The 20,345-nt window shown below is 44.0% G+C and overlaps 2 protein-coding genes across 2 annotated transcripts; one reads left to right on the top strand and one right to left on the bottom strand.

The window, feature by feature from the left end:
* Window positions 1–162: 162 nt before the first annotated feature.
* On the bottom strand, window positions 163–13,859 carry ppp1r12c (protein phosphatase 1, regulatory subunit 12C). The gene is made up of 20 exons (XM_058065269.2): window positions 13,499–13,859; window positions 12,546–12,720; window positions 12,339–12,469; window positions 6,974–7,092; window positions 6,742–6,901; window positions 6,419–6,563; window positions 6,263–6,337; window positions 6,120–6,199; window positions 5,808–5,920; window positions 5,663–5,730; window positions 4,743–4,879; window positions 4,513–4,600; window positions 4,298–4,415; window positions 3,765–3,877; window positions 3,580–3,632; window positions 2,461–2,494; window positions 2,257–2,361; window positions 2,100–2,150; window positions 1,438–1,488; window positions 163–798 (listed from the first exon to the last, which is right to left on the bottom strand). Exons 1-20 carry the CDS (start codon window positions 13,705–13,707, stop codon window positions 712–714), a joined length of 2,112 nt encoding a protein of 703 aa, XP_057921252.2. The 5' UTR covers window positions 13,708–13,859; the 3' UTR covers window positions 163–711.
* A 1,641-nt stretch (window positions 13,860–15,500) lies between these two features.
* LOC131120991 (nicotinate-nucleotide pyrophosphorylase [carboxylating]-like) lies at window positions 15,501–20,010 on the top strand. Its single transcript, XM_078793459.1, has 5 exons — window positions 15,501–15,804; window positions 16,188–16,444; window positions 16,600–16,910; window positions 18,366–18,497; window positions 18,574–20,010. The coding sequence occupies exons 2-5, from the start codon at window positions 16,189–16,191 to the stop codon at window positions 18,793–18,795; spliced, it is 921 nt and encodes a 306-aa protein (XP_078649585.1). The 5' UTR covers window positions 15,501–15,804; window position 16,188; the 3' UTR covers window positions 18,796–20,010.
* The last annotated feature ends 335 nt before the right edge of the window (window positions 20,011–20,345 follow it).

Genomic DNA, 20,345 nt, shown 5'->3' with positions numbered 1-20,345 from the left:
GTGTTCTGCAGCAAAGACCAGAATTTCACTCATTTTCTGAAAAGAATGCCCTTATTTTGAAATGCATAATATTTGACTGCTGTGCTAATCATTCTGAATAGGTGTTTTGTGCATTTTTGGGGTAAAAAGTGTGAGAGACTAAGAAAAACTGGCTCTTGGTGCTGCATGTTAACAGTATTCATTTGCCATAATAAAATAGAATTACAGAAAAGGCACAGCATTGCAACAACATCTTGGGTAAACACCGAGAAGGTGACCATGTGACGCGTCTGCAGACTTGGCAGCTATCGAGATCCGCCACAGGTTTTTGTACGCAGGTTAAACTGAGATGAACATGTTACAGGCGGGGGCCGCTACAAGGACAGGCTAAATTACAAAGATGGCCTCAGAACATGCATTCGATCTGAGCAGGATTTGGCACATTTGGTCTTTTCCTGGTCACAGACTGCACTTCTTTTTCCTCTCCCTTTTTTTAAGATCCAAACTATTGCATGGCTTTTAGTTTCTTAGTACAGATTTCATACAAAGCAGGGACGGGAATGACTTAAAATCTTCCAGTTAAAAAAATGCCAATAAAAAACAACAATATCCATAAAAGAAAAGGTGAAGAGTCCACTAAAAGGTGCGCCTGAGCTTGTCCTCCAGTACATCGGCGACAGTCCAAAATGGAAGGTGGTAGAATGGTCGATGGAAGCTGTGTTTTTTCCGGCTTCATCTGGACAGTTTGCTGATGACTCGAATGAGGGCAGCGTTTTCATCTTTCAGCCGCTGGTTGTCTGCTTTCAGGTCCCCAAGAACCTACAGAAAAACAAATCAACTCTGAATCTATGAAGCTCAAGCTTTCCTCTGCCTGGGAGTCGGTGAAACTCGAGCTTTTGTTGAGCACCTGTGAGTCAGTGAATCTGGTGTCTTTGACAAAACGCGAGTCAGTGACTTGAGTCAGGGAACCGTGAGTCTTTAGCAACACAACAAGAGTACCTGTGAGTCAGTGAAAGGTGAGTCTTTCAAGTCTCTGTTGTGAACCCATGAGTCAGTGAAACTTGAGTCTTTGTCGACCCCCTATGAGTCAGTGAAAGGGTCTTTCTTCACCACCCGCCAGTGAGTCATTGTCAATCCTACATGTTGCACCCATGAGAACCTTGAGCTTTCCTTGAGTACCCATGAGTCAGTGAACTTTGAGTCTTCATCAAGCACCTGAGTGGGTGAAATCTGAGTCTTCAAACCAGTCAGTCAGTCAAACCTTTTCAACTTGTCGGTGAACACGAGTATTTGTCAAGCACCCGTGAGTCTGAGATTCCATCTCAAGTCATTGAAGTAAGCATTCCATGAATACATCATGGATTTCACGACTGGCACGTGTGTAGTGTTTGAACATGCGAGCATCCAGTGGTTGTACGTTACTGCGGAGCGGTAATTCAGTGTGTAATCAGTCACAACCTTCAGCTCATCTTCCAGTTCCACTGCTCTCCTCTGGAGGGCCAACTTCTCCTGAAAAGAAAACAAGACCACAAACTGACTGAGGTAGAGAGCAATTATTACTGAGAAACCATTTTTCATATAGAATTTATACACTTTTGGTCCTTTATTTCCATTTTTACTGTTTTATTTTACAAGCATTTCAACTTTCTTGTGTATATTATAATAAATATAATTCAACATATTAATATAGTTTATATGTTGACTTTATTCTCATATTTGGAAGTTTTGTTAAGAAATGCAACTATTTTCAACTTTGTTTCTCTTTTTGTATTGTACACACTATCTTGTAATTTGTTATATATTTTTAGAAATATATACATATAGTATATTTGATATTCATTGTAATTCTACATTTTATTTTAATATTTATTATAATATTTTGACCACTTGGAACATTTCTATTTTAACAAATATGAATTATATTTAACATAATTCAGAAGATTTATTTTTATATTTATTCTAATAGTTTGACAGTTGACATGTAATTTTCCAATTTGACAAAAAATGCAACTCTAGTCTTTGTTTCTCCGCTATTTACTTTGCCGTGGGGGCACCTGTACAGCTGTATGTGTTTTCCTACTAGAGCAGCCGTAGAGCATGTGTCCATCAAGTTGACTTACAAATCTTTCCAGCTCCAACAAGGCGGGCCTGTTTGTGGTGCTCTCTTGACTCTGTCACAGACAAGCATTGATAGATTTTACAGACGCTCTTCAAGCTGTCTAGCTGCTACTACATCATCACATCCTTATGCTTCCGAAGGACAAGTTCGAGCCCAACCTGTCGGAGTCTCTCCAGCTCCACTTTGTTCTGACTGAGCAGCAGTTCCATCTCCTGCAGCTTGTCCTTCAGTGCCAGGTTCTGCTGTAGTACCTGGAAGTAGAGCTGGGGGAGGGGGAGGAACACCTCAGAAGTTCATGCAAATAACACGGCTGATGGTCCATCTACCCAGCAGCTCCTCTACGTCGAGGCTCAGACACGTACCATCCTGTAGTCGCCGTCTCCCAATCCACTAGAACTGCACACAAACAGCAAATACGAGGTATAACGATTTAAATAAGCATTTTTCTACTCCAATGGAAGAGGTTTATGTCACGTATAACTGACGATGAACAAGTTTTGTTTCTTATCATGGTTTTCAGTTTCGCTTTTTCGGGCTGCACGGTGGCCTGGGGAACATGCAAACACCCGTGTGGAGTCTGCATGTTCTCCCTTTGCATGCGTGGCTTTTGTCCGGGTACTCCAGTTTCCTCACACATTCCAAAAACATGCTAGGTTAATTGGAGACTCCAAATTGTCCATAGGTATGAATGTGAGTGTGAATGGTTGTTTGTCTATATGTGCCCTGTGATTGGCTGGCCACCAGTCCAGGGTGTACCCCGCCTCTTGCCCCAAGACAGCTGGGATAGGCTCCAGCATACGTGCAACCCTGGTGAGGATAAGCAGAATAGCATTCTTGTGTTTTCCCAAGTTATTCCTGGCGGCCCGCCACAGATACATTTTGGAGCTACCTTTTTGCCCGCACTCAAACACATATCAATGTTGCTGACATGTCGGTGGCCTGATGGAGGACTGTTACTGTCTTTGTAATGGGTTGTAATGAGTGTATATGGACACAGAGCATGAAGAAATCTAGAGAGGGGGTCGGCTTTAGTGGCTGTTCTTCCTGCTCCTTTTTGGACAGTGAATTGGGAGGATGAGATGGATTTCCATGTTACAGTGTATGCATGTTTGAAACAAGTAAAATCGAAATGGGGACAAATGGGAGGAAAATCCTTTCCACTTGGCTGTCTGGACAAAGAAGCCACAAGTCAATGCTCAGCAATGGCTAGTTTCACTTGGGAAAAGAAATACATAAAGCAGGGGTGTCCAAACCCCATCCAGAAATATGAAAGCATATGGTGTACCATTTCCATAAATATGAAAGCATACGTAGCTCTTACCTGTTATGAGCAGCCAAGGTCATACTAATTTTATCGTTACCAGACATTGCATAACTAACACACAAAATATCATATACACACCAATGATAAATGTATTTATCATATCGCTGCTGCTGAAGCTGATTATGAATACATGAAATGGAAAAAAGGGCAGACTCACTTGAGTTCGGACTTCCTGATCTGATCATCCAAATGAGCGTCGTCATCTTCATTCTGAAACCCAACAGCCCAACTTCATGATTTTATCACTGTAGGACATTTGTCATGCAAGATGCCTTCTTATGGCTGTGAATACTTATGTACATGTGATGTTTACAATCAATAAAATGGGAGAGTATTTCTTACCTCTCCATCCCGCTGAATGACACCAGTGGAGCGCCTTTCCTTCCTCGCACGCCTCCTGTCCTTGACTCCTAGACGCTTGTCTCCTTCTGACTCCTGCTTTACTGGGTCTGTATCTGGAGCACACAGGGATGGTCAGAAAGCATACAGAAATATACAGGGTGCCCCTAAAGTCTGAACACATGGCAAAAGTGCGTATATTATACCAAACAAAAATGACAAAAATATATATATACGTGTCGGTTTTCCTTGTCTCTGGCCTCCAGTGTACAAGCGTCAGTTTGTGAAGGCGATGCAAGGTAACGCAAGGTAAGGATGGAAAAAGATGCTTGCAAAGCCAAAGCGGCAGCCCCCGTGTGGGAATAGGAATCATGAGCAAGGTGGGCCCATCAACAAGAACGAGCCAGTATGCTGGTGGCTTCATAAAAGGCCCGCCTCAAACAGACCCCCCCCCCCTTTTTTTTTTGAAAAAGCGTATCTCCGGGCTCTGGTGACTGCCTAAATATGGCCATAAAATGGCGTACGGTATAACTCACCCCTCTCAGCAGGCGTGAGAGTAATGATGGGGCTGACAGGCTGAATGTTGCGAGGCAGAGAATCGGCAGCTTTGGAGACGGTCTTCTCTGCTTCCTTCAGGTCTGTTAAGGTCACACCCTGTGGGCATGGGACAGCCAAATGCTAGCAAGAGGCTCGTCAAAATAAAAAAAACAGGCATGTCTGCACAAATACTGAAAAGATGCACTTGGAATACCTGAGTGGAGCGGCGTGACTGGCGCAAGAGTCGGGAACGAGCTTTCCTCTGAGATTCTGACTCCTCATCTCTGACTGGAGCCTGATACCTGAGCGTGCAAAGGGGAATACCCACACAGAAATGGCACGGATTCCTTGTTAGAGAACAGCAAGTACGGAAACACAAAGAGAAGTTCACCCCAAAGCCAAACATCCCTGACCTTTGGTGAGTCGTGAATGTGTGTTTCTTACTTGCGTCGGTCAGCTGCGGGTGTGTTGGAGCTCTCAGACGGAACGTCCCTCGTATGAGGGGTGGGATGGACCCTCGCAGTGCGGATCACCTTGTCCTGTTCCTTCTCCTCTTCCTCCTCATCTCTCTCCTCCGAGGTCTACAAAAAGGACACAAGGCCTCAATATCAAATGGAGCAACAAATGGATTCTATTCTAAAAATAATCAAAATCCAGGCAGAGTTCCAAGACTGAACACTGAACACCGCTGAACAAAAAGAACGTTAAGGCTTGTTTCAATTTAGCCAGAAAACACATTGATGATCCCTAAGACCTTTGAAAAATACTGTGTTTGGAAGGTGTGTATCCCATTACATCTGGAGTAAAAGTACCACTGCATTTGAAAAAGAACATGATAGCAACAGTAAAATATGGTGGCGGTAGTGTGATGGTCTTGGGCCGTTTTACTGTTTCAGGACCCGGAAGACTTGCTGGAATAAATGGAAGCATGAATTCTGCCGTCTACCAAAACATCCTGAAGGAGAATGTCCGGCCATCTGTTGGTGACCTCAAGCTGAAACCAACTTGGGTTCTGCAGCAGGACAATGATCCCAAACACCCAGCAAGTCCACCTCTGAATGGCTGAAGAAAAACCGAATGAAGACTTTGGAGTGGCCTAGTCAAAGTCCTGACCTGTACCCTATTGAGATGCTGTGGCATGACCTTCAAAAGGTTGGAAGCACCGGAAGAGACTCATTGCAAGTTATCACAAACGCTTGATTGCAGTTGTTGCTGCTAAGGGTGGCCCAAGATTTCAAACCTATTCAGCTGTCTTGTCAGTGACTAATATATCAATGAAAAAAATGTCTGACTAGAATGTCGAACTGGCTTGTTCATTTAGTTAACGTCTGACCGCAGCAAAGCGGACATTTCTTAAGCATCACCTTGTCAGCTGGACTGGCAGCAGATGCGGTCACGCTCTCGGTGTCAGGACTGGACACGGTGGAGCTCTCTGGAGAAAGAACAACAAGAATGAGCCAAAACATGCATTGGCAGAAAATGAATGGAACATCCCAGCAGTTGCTTTACCGGGGCTGCTCTCCTTGTCCTCGCTCAGCTCCAGGCTTCCTGAGATGCCCCTCTCCTTAGACTGGTCCTGCACGTTCATCTTGTCTTTACTGCTCATCCTACACACTGAGCTCCTGGACAATGTGAGAGTGAAGAAAATATTGAAATATATCGAAATATTGTGATGCCAGTGGTATCAAATATTGCATGAATACAAGGGATAGTCGGTTTAGAATATTTGTTGCAGTTTGAATGTGGTGACATTGTAATGCCTATATTTAGTCAGTATACAATGTTGCGCTACTGGTACTGTGAAGCATCCCTAATTCTCACCTCCTTCGTTTACTTTGTGTACTTGCAGCGGGAGCGCCTTGTTGGTTTTGTCTGTCTCGTACGGACTGCTCGTTGCGCCACTGTGAAGTCACACGCTCATCAGTGGATTGTAATACAACAACTGGCAACCAACAAGTTCTCACATTGGCTTGTTTCTGAGCTAGCTCCTCCAGGAGGTCCTCCACACTTTCATCTGCTACATCCAGTGGCGTCTGGCCCTGCAGTTTATTGAACAATGTTTCATCAAACACGGAAACACTTCACAATACAACATCAAAAAATACACATGCAGGCCTCACCGCGTTGCTGCGGGCCTCCATGTTGCACATGTGTTCTGCCAGAATGCAACAGGCCTCTCCCTGACCCCAGTGTGCAGCGGCGTGAAGAGGAGTCCACCCGTCAAAGTCCATAGCGGACACATCCAGTCCACACTGGCACAGTAACCTGGACACCACAAGAGCAGCACGCATCCAAGTGAGCCATGGCATACTCACACCGTGCCGTCGAAAGGGAGGCACGATTCTGCAGCTTATGGCCGTAACAATGCTTAATATGCCTGCCACAAATACAGTTGGACCGCCACAGATAGATTGGGCCCAAACACATTACAATAGATGCTAACTTGAGAGCTTCCAGGTAGCCTTTGGCTGCAGCCACGTGTAGAGGGGTGGCTCCAGTCCTTTGGTGTCGTACGTCAGCGGGTGGTCCCTCGGCCAGCCAGGTCTGAGCATCTGTTGTGATCTGCTCCTCCTCTAACCGTTTTACCGCCTCCAAGTCCACACCTGAACCCAAGCAGGCTTATTCATCAAACAGGCAACACGATGAGTTGTTTAGTCGCTCGAAAGAATGTTCACCTTGTCTCAGAGTGTAGTCCTGCAGAAGCGCCTCAGTGATTTCATCCAGAGCGATGTCCACAGGAACGTCTCCGTCACAGTTGACAGCAGAGAGAGAAGCCCCGTTGCGCAGAAGGAAACTGCCCAAACAGCCACAGAGAGACTGTTATGCTAACACTTGGGCTTCTCTGTAAATTACGTAGGGCAGGGGTGTCCCAAGTGCGGCCCCGGGCCATTTACAAACAGTAACAGTAAACAACTAAAAAATTGTACATCTGAAATAAATGCAACCTCACAGCTAGGAGACCAGGGTTCAATCCCACCCTTGGCCATCTCTGTGTGGAGCTCGCTGCATGTTCTCCCCGTGCATGCGTGGCTTTTCTCCGGGTACTCCGGTTTCCTCCCACATTCCAAAAACATGCTAGGTTAATTGGAGACTCCAAATTGTCCATAGGTATGAATGTGAGTGTGAATGGTTGTTTGTCTATATGTGCCATGTGATTGGCTGGCCACTAGTCCAGAGTGGACCCCGCCTCTAGCTGGGATAGGCTCCAGCACCCCCACGACTCCCGTGAGCGGTAGAAAATAAACGAATGAATGAAATAAACACATAAAAAACTTATTTACAGTGAATGACAGCATGGTCTCATTTATGGAGGTTCAAATGGGACAAAACTAAATAAATACAGCATTAAATAATCACTTAAATGTGTCATTCATTAAAATATCACCTAATTTCTTGTAAAAAGTTATAATCGTGATTATATAATCAGAATTATTTCACTCATTATTTTAACTGTCTGAGCCATCAGCTCAATGAAATGATCTTTGTTTTTAGTGGACGAATTGGAAGTTTTTCAATCATATGTGAAATGTACAGAGAGAGAAAAGGTATTTGATCCCTTGCTGATTTAGTTGGTCTGCCCACTAACAAAGACGTGATCATAACAGGGCTCTACATTAAAAACAAAAATTACTTGCCCATGGGGAATCCTTAAGGTGAGAACTACTTGCCCGAACTTGCCCCATGTAAAATGAAAAGTCTGCCATAATGATATCATCAAATTTTTGTGGCATTCCTACATAGATCAGGACGTTGCATGGAAATCTGGATTGTCAAGAGACTTCTAGGCACTTTGCCTTTTATAAGTTGTGCACCACAATGAAACATTATTGAATAGACACATTTGTGTACTAGTAAAGTGTTTTTAATCCAGAAAGAAATGCTCAATGGTCAAACAATAATTTGTGAAGAAAAGGTGAGAAAAATCCACAGAGAAATGGAACCACTAGATTTTGTAGCTTGTGCAAAATCAGCACTTGGTATTGGATCTAATCGGTGGTGTTTCATTGTGACCACTTCAAATTGTCACAGCAATGTGATTCACTCACCTGTGCCATCATTTGATTTGCTGCCGCTAATAAAATACTTGTTTAGGAGGCACTGGTTCATCACTTTTTACTGTTTTCCTTCAGAAGTTGTTGAAGAATTAGACCATGTTGGCAGGGACGCCATGATAGATGTTTTCGTAGTCAAACGATCGCTGATTGGTTGATCCGAACAAGAATGGGTGTGGGTAAAACGCGGACTGTGGACTATGGACCGCGGTCTAAATAAACAATTCTGATTGGTCCATTTCAAGATTTGCAAGGATTGGTTTGCAAATTACCACCGGAATTACGCAGTCTGTGTTTTACCAACACCCAACAAGAACCGCTTTAAAAAAACTTTTTGCAGTATGGCATGCCAAAGTGCACTTGCCTGACAGGAATATCACTGATTGGATTTACTCGCCCGAATTTAGTTTTAACTTGCCCCGGGCCATTGGTGCATCATTATTGTCGAGCCCTGCATTCTATAATTTTAATGGTAGATGTATTCTAACTTGGAGAGACAAAATATCAAAAGGAAAATCCAGAAAATAACTTTAAAGAATATATTTTAATTCATTTGGATTTCATTGCGACCAGTCCAGGGTGTACCAGTGTGGAGGCTCCAGCATGCCCGCAACCCTCGTGAGAATAAGCGGTACAGAAAATGGATGGATTGATGTATTTCACTGAGGGAAATAGTATTTGATCCTCTAGTATAGTGATTGTCAAACACTGTGCCGACGAGAAAATCATCAGGTGTGCCGTCATTAAAAAAAAAAAAACATTTATTAATCATTTTCTGCAAATATTAATGTCATTGTCGAGTGTCTGTGGTGTAAAGACTGGCGGAGCGATGTAATATTCGTCCGTGTGGCAAACTATTGCCTCGTTCCCCCAATAGACTTAGTGATGATCAATAGACAGTGATAGCGATGCGTGTGAGGTGGTTAGTAGTGCTGGGACCATGCGTCAACGTCATAAAATTCACCCAGAATCAAACAATGGCGGCGGCCGTGGCATCAGGTAGCAGCGAGTCAAGGGAAAAGAAAAGATCTCGCAATACGATGTCAAAAGTATTGGAGTACTTTACACTTAAAAGGTAACGATTGGGTGGTCTGTGCAAAATAGAGATAGCGTACTATAAAAGCACTACCGCGATGCACTAGCACCTAGTAACTGCTTGTGTGGTGGTGAAGACACTGTACGTTTTTTCTTTCCTTGTTTGCAATGATTAACCCCGTCATTCATCCAAACCACACCACATAACTTGTGCTCGAGGCTCTCCCACACAGAGCATGTGGCCACTCGACACACGGAGTGAGAGTGGTGGTGGAAAGCAAGAGGGAAAGATAAAGTGCTCTCGGAGGAACACGCATACAGCTGCTGTTATTTTTTATTTTATTTTTAGATTTTTATTCACATTGTGTTATTTATAGTTTCAACAGTTTTGTTTTTGAAAGAAAGTTTAATTTATTAGTTTTGTTATTATAGGATTCCATTGTGCACTTTGTTGTATTGTTCAATACAATTCATTTTCATTCATTTTCTACCGCTTATCCTCACGAGGGTCGCGGGGTGCTAGAGCCTATCCCAGCTGTCTTGGGGCAAGAGGCGGGGTCCACCCTGGACTAGTGGCCAGCCAATCACAGGGCACATAAAAACAAACAACCATTCCCACCCACATTCATACCTATGGACAATTTGGAGTGGCCAATTAACCTAGTATGTTTTTGGAATGTGGGATGAAGCTGGAGTACCCGGAGAAAACCCACACATGCACGGGGAGAACATGCAAACTCCACACAGAGATGGAATTGAACTCGGGTATAACCACTCGTCTGCTGTGCAGCCCCACAATTCATTTTTTAAATTGTTAATAAATATATATTGGAAAGAAGAAGCTTGTGTTTTGTTAATGGAGATAAATTAGCCTTAATTGCTGTATAGGTCAAATTACGGGGAGATAATTTTCTCGAATAATCGATTACAAAATAATCGTTTAACCCAGCCCTAGTGGTTAGTGGCGTGCCGCAAGATTTTACGAATGTAAAAAACGTGCCATGGCTCAAAAAAGGTTGAAAAACACTGCTCTGGTATGCATTAGGAATTCTGGCTTTCACAGACGACTTAGACACTCCCAATGAACTTGTTCACTGAATTGCGAGTGTGACCACTCACTCATAACTCTTACTCGTACACTAATAGCCCTTACTAATCACCAATAACTCTTATTAATCACCAATAACCCTTACTAATCAGCCATAACTCTTACAAATAACCAATAACCTTTACTAAATCACCCATAACTCTTACTCTTACACCAATAATCCTTACTAATCACCAATAACCCTTACTAAATCACCCATAACTCTTACGCCAATAACCCTTACAAATCACATGTATGAAAGACACCAAATGCCATCCTGGAATCACTGCACTGGCTCCCTGTGGAACTGAGGATTCAATATAAGATCGGTGACGCTCCAGCCTACCTAAAGGAACTCCTCCTCCCCCAGACTTCCTCACGCACCCTTCGCTCGAGCACAGCCAACCTCCTCAGGGTCCCCAGAACCAAGCTGCACAGCATGGGCGGTCGAGCCTTCTGCTCGGCTGCTCCCAGTCTGTGGAATGCTCTTCCCGACCATCTGAGAGCACCACAGACTGTGGGCTCCATTAAACGGAGCCTAAAGACTTACCTTTTTACAAAGGCCTTTTCTTAGCATTTTTTAAAATATATATATACCTTTTGTTGTGTTGTTTTATCGCTTCACTGTAGGTTTTATGCTTTCTTTGTAGCACTTTGAGATTTCTGTAATGTAAAGTGCAATATAAATAAAATGTATTATTATTATTACACCAGTTCACAGAAGTAGACAGATACCAAAGTCTCCAACATGGGTAAGACCAAAGAGCTCAGGATTGTCAACCTGCACAAATCTGGGATGGGCTATACAAATATTAGCAGTGGGACCCCCGTCAACAGTAAAACGATTGGCAACACTTTGGATTAAAATCATGCAGTGGCCAAAAGGTACCCCTGCTTAAGAAGGCACATGTGGAGACCCGTTTAAAGTATACCAATGATCACCTCAAAGATTGCACAAAGTGACTGGGAGAAGGTTGTGTTGTCAGAGGAGACCAAAATTGAACCATTTGGCCTCAACCGCTCATGTGTGGAGGAAGAAAAATGCTGCCCACCCTCAAGCATGGAGGTGGAAACATGCTTGTTTTGGGGTGTTTCTCTGCCAAGGGCACAGGGCTACTTCACCGCATCAGTGGGAAGACGAATGGAGCCATGTACCGTACCGTGCAGTCCTGAGGGACAAGCTCCTCCCCTCAGGAAGCTGAAAATGGGCTGTGGTTGGGTCTCCGGACCCCAATCCAATGGAAAATCCATGGAGGGAGCTGAAGGTCCGAGTTGCCAATCGACAGCCCACCAAGCTTAATAATTTAGAGAGGATCTGCAAAGAGAAGTGGGCCAAAATTCCCCCTAGTATGTGTGCTAACCTTGTGGTTAACTACAACACACGTCTGACCGCTGTGCTTGCAAACAGAGGCATAGCTTTTGGCTAGTGGGATCAAATACTTGAATTAAAATATATTCCTTAAAGTTATTTTCTGGGTTTTCTTTGTATTTTTGTCTCTCCAGGTTAGAATACATCTACCATTAAAAGTATAGAATGATCATGTCTTTATTAGTGGGTCAACCAACAAAATCAGCAAGGGATGAAATACTGTTTACTTCACTGTAAGCGATCCCCCCTCAAAGCTGGGGCCCTACGGGAAAGACTGATATGTCAGGCCAAAATAGCTTGGTCTGCTTTTGAAGTGTTTGAAGAGGCTGCGGCCAGCCCAGCATGATCATTCTTTAGGGGACATGTTGTCGGGCCAACCATGACAACAATGTTGGCATTGTTGAAATCAGAAACAGCCTGGCACCCACAGACTGTCAGACAGCCATACTGTGTTTCATGATACAATTGTTACAGTGTTGTGTTCGTGGAAAACATACTCTGCGATATCACGGTAGCCGCAGGAGGCGGCAACATGCAGCGGCGTCCACCCCTCGCTGTCAACCTGGTTCACATTGGCACCGTGTTCCAAGAGGAAGGACACCATCTCCATGCTACCATCGATGCAGGCCTTGGTGGAGGAAAACAAAAGCAAGACAAACAAACACAGGACAGTAAAGCAAACTTGGGTGGTGATGCAGCCTCACCTGATGCAATGCAGTTATTCCGTCTGCGTTGGAGCAGTTAATAATTTCCCCCGCATCCTCCTCGTTGCTGCTTGTTATTTCTTTGGCCTCCTTCAGCATCACTTGGGCCTCCTCCGTGTCCCCACTTGCACACGCAGCTAGGAATTCTGCCGCCCGGTCAAACCTCACTCTTTTTCTAAATAAGTGGGCGAGATAGAAGGAGTCGAGACAAATTGAATGGCTTTGAATGTCCAGCTTTTGTCAATATCGCTCATAAAAGACGCAATGTTGTCTGTGCTTCTTGAGGAAACATCACTGATAGAAAGTATGGGTGCGCCGATCTATCAGACAGTATTTCCAAGTGTCACTGAACAACTTTGTCATAATATTCATTACGTCTTGTCCTCAAAGTGCAATATGTGTGTGCTGTTTGAAAGTACTTGAACACATGGTGTCCAGCCTGATGATGGTCAGAGTATCACAGGGTTCTCCTGTCTCGTCTAGCTCACCAAAGAATCAAAGAATACTTGCTACAAAGATTTTTTTTTTTATCATAGCTGTTGAATCCAGACTGAGCCTCTAGATGATATGATATTTTTAACATTCACTGATGGAAAATAGCCCACACAAAGCAGGGATTTACTGTATAAGTACTGTATATACCATGAGTATGGGGATGGAGAGCATGCAGTGTACATTCTGTGTATTGAAGACGCTCAAATGTGGCTCAATATACGATACGTTATCTGGACAGAACATCTAAGCTTTGCGTGATAGGTGACAAGGTAAATTTGTGTCATACCGAATAAAAATGAATGAATTTAATTTTCAGAATCAAAGATCAGAATTCAAAATCAAAGCTGCGGGGAGACATTGGCCCCCGGGCCGCACTTAGGACACCCGTGTCCTCCGGTCCACCCACACAAGCCCCATTTGAGCTATGCTAGCAAGCAGCTAGCCGTCTTGTTCCTCACCGTCTCTTGAGGAGCGGACTGCTTTCATCTTCCCCAAAACAAGACTGCTCCCTCGGCGGGTCCTGCCGCTCGGCCTCCCGCTCCTCGGTTCCTCTTTCCTCGGCATCGCCTCGCCATCTCCGCCTGGGCACGGCCGAAGCTTTGTCGGTGCAGGAACCGGCCCAACGCTTGAGTTGCTCCCGCCGCTTGGTCCTCGCCGAGTCGCCCATGAATTTATCCGAGGAGGACTGTGTTTTTAAAAAGAAAACATACCGAGACAGGGAAAGACACACCCTCCATGTGTACACTTTCACTTCCTGGTCCCGCTGGCTGTTGAGGAAGCCTCGGCTCGTGCACGCGGCGTTGACGAGCGCGCTTCGTTGTTGTGACGTCACAGTGGCTGTTGAAAAAGCTGCAGGCTCCTGACAGGAAATGCTAAAATAGCAACCATCTGACTTCCTGTCATTGTGACACTGACTTGTGTTTCTTTTCAAATATTACAATACACAATCTGACACCAGTAAATCCTAGACTTACAGGCAGGGTTTCCTCACCTTTATTGAGCCAAGGTACACCTGACATCACACCACCAAGTGTGCCATTGCTCTTTTGTAGTAATTGGGGTATGCTGGAGCCTATCCCAGCTGTTTTTAAGCGAGAGGCGGAGTACACCCTTGACTGGTCGTCAGCCAATGGCAGTTTTCTCAAGCAATTGTATGTAATAAGGGAATAATTGTATAACATTGTCTTTTTTTGTTGTATTGAAATTGGTTCACAAATGAGTGTTTTAATAAATAATTTCTTTGTTTGTATGAAATAATTTTCAAAATAAAGGCAAATTAGCTTTTATTTGGAAACATTTTAAACTTCATTCCTGAAGAATATTTCAGGTGAAAAGTATCAGCATTGGCAGTGGTAAATACTGGCCTTCAAGTGGAACTTTGGTTAGCGTCATGAAACATACTCTAACCAAATCATTTTTTTCTGAAATGAAATAATTTAAATCCAATTAATCTGTTCCAGAAAGCCAATTATCTTAACAAAAAACACATTTTTACAGTAAAACTACAATATGTACTGTATAGTATTAGACCAGGGGTCGGCAACCTTTACTATGAAAAGAGCCATTTTACCCAATGCCCACTGAAGAAAAATAGCCTGGAGCCGCAAAACATATAGTATGTTTAAAACAACATTGGAGGGAATTTGGGGGTATCAAAGTAGTTCAGATAAGAAAAGACGAGTTGGAGTACTCTTGCTAGTTTTGGAGATAAACTTACATAAATGTATGTGTAAACTACTGTAAACGTAAAAACAAGTTCCCATGCCGCTGTTTTTAAATTATCTCGAATTTATTTTTTAGATTTGTAGGTAAGTATTACTTGTTTTTCTTCATGTACTGAACTGGATAGCAGTCAGAACTCACTCAGGATGCATTCATGGTCTCAGACAAAGTTGGATTTTTTAAAACTCATTACAAAAGACGTGCATTTTCCCCACTTGGGTGTTAAAAATATTCAAGCATCGCAAAGGGAGCCACAATAAAGAGGCTGAAGAGCCACATGCGGCTCTGGAGCCGCAGGTTGCTGACCCCTGTATTAGACAATAACTAGACGGGCGACGGAGCTGACTTCCGCTTCCTGTTTCCATGTGTTAGCAAGCTCACAGGGACATTTTATGTCATAGTTGGATTCACAAAGTGTATTAATAGTATGCTAACTGGAAAATGTATGCAAACCGAGGCTACATTTTTCAGTGATAATAAAAAAATCACGCTAAGGAGGTTTTGCTGTATTTACTTAGTGTAGAAAGAAATTTGCAATCACAGGTTGATACACGTTTGTGCATATGTACCTCCGCCATCTAGCGGAAGAGGGTGGTATTGTTCTGCTTATCTCTAGTAGCTGGCATAACTAAAAATTATTTCTTGTGCTTAATAATCAACAAATAATCAACGTTTTTCACAAATAACAACAAAATGTAAACTTTTAACAGCATATATGCTGCGCTATTTTATTTTCATTATTACTGTTACTTTGCAATGTTCTGACGTGGGCTTCATGTCTTTCATTGTATTTTTAGAATTGTAGAAAAAATCAAGCTGGGGACCATGAATGACACCACAATGACACAGTGGAAGTTGCTTCATTACCATCCATGTTTGCAAATACTCAAGTCTGGTTTGTAAAAGATGACAATCAGTTGGTCCACAGTGCTGATGAACATTGCGTAACACGCAGAAAAAGGTCAAATTCCACGGAGCAGTTTTCTACTTTTGCTGCTTCTCAGAAGTGTGTCAGCGACAGGAAGGCAAGGCACAGATGAAAGTAAGTCAATCTATCTTTGGCGTTATGTGTGTTGCAAAGACAGCTACATGTTGGTATCAGTCTTTCATGATTGCGACGCACATGTGTTTATATGTATGTTTTGCGGCTCCAGGCTATTTTCAAATTGAAAACACGTCTTATAACGCCAACACCCCGCCCCCGATTGCAGGATGCAACCTGTAGTGACCGTCTGCCACCCACCTTCCCTTTACACTGCGCAGTCGTGCTGCATATGACCAAATATATGACTTTATGTGTGATAATATTGGCTTGGTGAGGTAAAAATGTCAAGGTATCATAGATCCTTGCATTGGCACTGTATACAAAATGCTTCCCTGTCAACAGGCCATAGAATAAAATCTTTGTTTTGTGAATGATTACAGAATGAGTCCGTCCAAACACATCATCCTCGCTCACTCCATCCCCCCACACACTCTGACTCGCATGGTGAAGGAATGGCTTGCAGAGGACACGCCAAACTTGGACCCGGCTGGGGTGTGTGTGGGCTCACAGGAAGTGGAGGCGAGGTTGCTGTGTAAAAGTTCACACAGTGTCCTGGCAGGAAGTCCTTTCTTTACCGCCGTGTTCACTGAGCTGGGCTGCATCGTGGATTGGATGTACCAGGATGGAGATGAAATTGGTTAGTCCTGCATCTTATCAGATATACTTTAAAAGTCGAATTCCAGCCCGTTTTAACCAGCAGAAAGGATGCAGAGTACGGTGTAACCCCCTCTCTGGACGACCATGTTTTTCGTTTTCTGAACTGTTAAACTGTACATGGCACCTGAACCACAGGTCCGGATGCTGTGACACTTACTGCTGTGGTACGAGGTCCGGCCAGATGCCTCCTCTTGGGTGAAAGGCCAGCTCTTAACTGCCTGGCCCGGGCCTCGGGGATCGCCACTCGATGTTATCGGCTCCGGAAAACGGCAACAGCGAGCGGATGGCACGGAGAAGTGGCAGGCACACGTAAAACCACCCCTGGTTTCCGATTGGTGGAGAAGTACGCCATGCTGGTGGGGGGTACGTCCATGCACAGGATGGACCTGAGTGGAATGGTCATGCTGAAGGACAACCATGTCTGGGCTTCGGGAAGTATAACAGAGGTGGGTATGCTATACTAGGAATTAGAATATATATTCTATATATATTTTCTCATACAAGAAAAATATAAAAAATGGGGACTAATACAAATGCCTATCTACATCATTTGTAGATAAAAAAACTGTTTTTCACATTTTAGAATCCAGTGGTGTGAAAAAGTGTTTGCCCCCTTCCTGATTGCTTCCTGCCCCCTACCAGACCATAAATCAGTCACTTGTGGTGTCCCTCAAGGATCGGTCCTTGGCCCCACCCTCTTCACTGTCTACATGCTCCCCCTTGGCCATGTCATCAGCCGGCATGGAATATCATTCCATTGCTCCGTGGACAACTCACAGTTGTACATCAGAACAAGTCCGGCCCCCTCTGTAGCTCTGTCCACACTCTCACCCTGCCTGGACGAGATAAAGGCATGGATGACAGCTAACTTCCTCCAGTTAAACAGTTCCAAAACGGAAGCTATCCTCGTTGGCACCCCACACCAGACCCGGTCATCCACTCTCACCACCATCACCTTCTCCGGCCAGGATATCTACCTCTCATCTGAAGTTGCCAGCCTCGGTGTCAAAATGGACCCACCTGACTTTCGAAGGTCACATCAAAAATCCCTTCACTGGCTCCCTGTTAAATACCGGATTGAGTTTCAGGTCTCCCTCCTGACCTACTATAAGTGCCTCTAAGGCACTGCCCCCCCACCTCAAAGAACTCCTCACCCCACAAGCCTCCTCACGCCACCTCCGCTCAGGGCAGGCCAATCTCCTCCTCCTGCCTCCAAGAACCAGGCTCAAAACTATGGGCGATCGCGCCTTTTGCGCAGCTGCCCCAAGTCTGTGGAACAGACTCCCCGATCATCTGAGGGCCCAACAGGCATTAGACTGTTTTAAAAAAGGATTAAAAACATATCTTTTTAGAAAAGCTTTTACATAGTTTGCTTATTTTTATGCATATTTAACGTATTTGGTTCACTGTGTTGTGTTAGTTTGGCTTTGGTCATTTCCACCTCCACTTATTTTGGTTGTTCTTATTGTGTTATTGTGACATTTGCTGTTAACTTTAATTCTTCTTTTGTAACTGTTGCATTTTGGGATCATTCATTTGATGTGTTAGTGCGTTATAAATTCAATTTATTATTATTATTATTACCTGAATCCTATGGAGATGCTGTGGCATGACTTTCAAAAGGCTTCATGCTGGAAAAGCCTCCAATGTGGCTGAATGACAACAATTCTGCAAAGATGATGGGCCAACATTCCTCCACAGCTGGAAGAGACTCATTGCAAGTTATCACAAACGCTTGATTGCAGTTGTTGCTGCTAAGGGCGGCCCAACCACTTATTAGCTTTGGGGGATGATTACATGACACACAGGATTTGAGTACCTTGAACATAGAAAAGCATGATTCAAGTTACCTTTTATAAAAACATAAGTGATCTTTCCTAAAATGATGGTCTGCTCTCCAGGCGGTGAAAGCTGCTCGCTCAGTGTGTGGTTTCAGCAGTAAGATCGAGGTGGAGTGTCGTTCAACAGAGGAGGGCATGGAGGCAGCGGGGGCAGGAGCAGACATTGTAATGCTGGACAACTTCCACCCACAGGTATAGAAACATCACAGGAGATACTTCATGCATTGTTTGGAGTTCTTCTTGGGTAAATGAACATCAACTTCTATAGGAGCTCCAAACAGCAGCTGGTGCCCTCAAGGCGAGATTCCCAGCTCTGCTGATAGAAGCCAGTGGAGGAGTAACACCAGAAAACCTTGGAAAGTATTTCTGCCCACATGTCGACATCATCTCCCTGGGCTGTATCACACAAGGATGCCCGGTTGTGGACTTTTCCCTCAAGGTTCAAAAACCTGTTTTTCCATCAGGTATTGCAGATGTATTGTCACCATAAGTTGAAATACTGATTTGTGGTAGAGATGGATGGGTTTTTCCGGATGAGATTGAGAAGACTAACAAGTATTTGTCACTTAGTGCTTGAACATCTCTCTTTGAGACCAACCCTGGCGGTGATGTCTGCATCACATACAATCCTGTCAACCATTGAATTTGTACATTTTCCCAAAAAAAGGAGGGAGGGAGGACAGGTATATCTTTAGCGTTACAGCTCCAAGTAGGTGATACTGCCAAATTTGGTGTTGGTCCAAGAGCAAATAAATACAGCAGCAGTAGCCCAGGTTGTGATACTTGTTACTTAAACATTCTGATGAAATAAAATGTAACCTTGACTTTTGGTCCTGGTAGGCATCCAACGTTACTGGCATGACAAGGAGTTTTCCACATCATGATCTTTCAATGGAACAATGGAGCTTGTGCAGGTTGTGCAGAGGCGTCAAACGGAAGCTGGCTATATGGAGATATTGCAGGGGGCAACAAGTCCGGCCCCCTCATGACCACATCTGTGTGGTAATGACTGACTTTCAACAGGACAATGCTGAAGTTCTTGGACCGTCCTGCATGTTCCCCTGATTTCAATCCGAATTTGGGGACGGACGGCAAGAGACGTTTCCAAAAATGAACATCAGTTCCGATGCCTTTTGTAGTTTGTAGTAGTAAGTAGAGACTTGAGGTTAGAAACATTATTGAATTCAAGAAATAACTCATGGCAAAACAGGACGGTGGTATCAGACCCTCTGGAACGGATGAATGACACTAACCAAGGTTCTCTGCATTTGAGTGGGGGAAGGGAAAAGAAGAGAAACTGGATGTTTTGTTCCGCTAGGCCCCCAACTTACAATCATGGTATGACAAATTGAAATACTAAAGAGGAAGAACATTTGGCAAGATGTGCCTCCCTCTGCACATGTAGAGTCAAGTGAAAGTTGCAAAGTTACCAAATGTCTGGAAATGTTTCATTATTAGCCTGCTTCCACTTTATCTACTTTAGCTACTTTCTTACTTGCTGGCATACGGTCATTGCCAGAAATATTGGCATGCCAAAGATGCCAGGCCTAAGCGGAAGCTCCATTGTTCCACGGAAGGAAGAAGCACACCAGATCATGATGGTGTCCCCTTCATTGTGCCGTGTGAAAAACATCTCAGGTGGGATCTCCTTGTCATGCTAGTAACGCTGGAAGCCATCAGCACCATCAAGAGAGAATAAAACTTCCACCTTTCAATGTCCCACTTTGGTACTCTTGTGCGAATTCCAAACAGGCAATTTTGCAGCCTTTGAAGAAGTCGTTTGCTCCTTTTGATGCTATTGGACTGACCTCAGCACCAGTAACAACCTCCATTTGAGCCGAGGATCATCCTGTGTCTTGACAGACAGCCAATTTGATTGTCTGGCTGAGGGATGGTAGCAGCGGAGAAACTGCTGCCTCTCTTGGAAGAGACGAGGAGGCTGTAAACAAGAAGTCGAGCGATCTGTGAAGGCAGGAAAGGGTGCAGGAGGGTACAGTGATGATCCAAGAGAAGGCGAGAAGGCCCCACCAATTCTGAAAG

Source organism: Doryrhamphus excisus, linkage group LG9 (genome assembly GCF_037039965.1).
Source record: "Doryrhamphus excisus strain RoL-2023G ecotype Guam linkage group LG9, RoL_Dexc_Guam_v1.1, whole genome shotgun sequence".
Classification (NCBI taxonomy): domain Eukaryota; kingdom Metazoa; phylum Chordata; class Actinopteri; order Syngnathiformes; family Syngnathidae; genus Doryrhamphus; species Doryrhamphus excisus.
This window is presented reverse-complemented; position numbering and strand designations above follow the sequence as displayed.

Bases quoted from the DNA above. Each gene is read 5' to 3' on its own strand.
- ppp1r12c (XM_058065269.2), bottom strand. From the start codon at position 13,707: ATGGGCGACTCGGCGAGGACCAAGCGGCGGGAGCAACTCAAGCGTTGG. The intron at 5,731-5,807 runs GTAAAGCAACTG...TTCTTTCTCCAG, and splicing joins GGACAAGGAGAGCAGCCCCG to AGAGCTCCACCGTGTCCAGT. The intron at 4,601-4,742 runs GTAAGAAACACA...TTGCACGCTCAG, and splicing joins CCCGCAGCTGACCGACGCAA to GTATCAGGCTCCAGTCAGAG.
- LOC131120991 (XM_078793459.1), top strand. From the start codon at position 16,189: ATGAGTCCGTCCAAACACATCATCCTCGCTCACTCCATCCCCCCACAC. The intron at 16,445-16,599 runs GTTAGTCCTGCA...CCTGAACCACAG, and splicing joins CCAGGATGGAGATGAAATTG to GTCCGGATGCTGTGACACTT. The intron at 18,498-18,573 runs GTATAGAAACAT...CAACTTCTATAG, and splicing joins TGGACAACTTCCACCCACAG to GAGCTCCAAACAGCAGCTGG.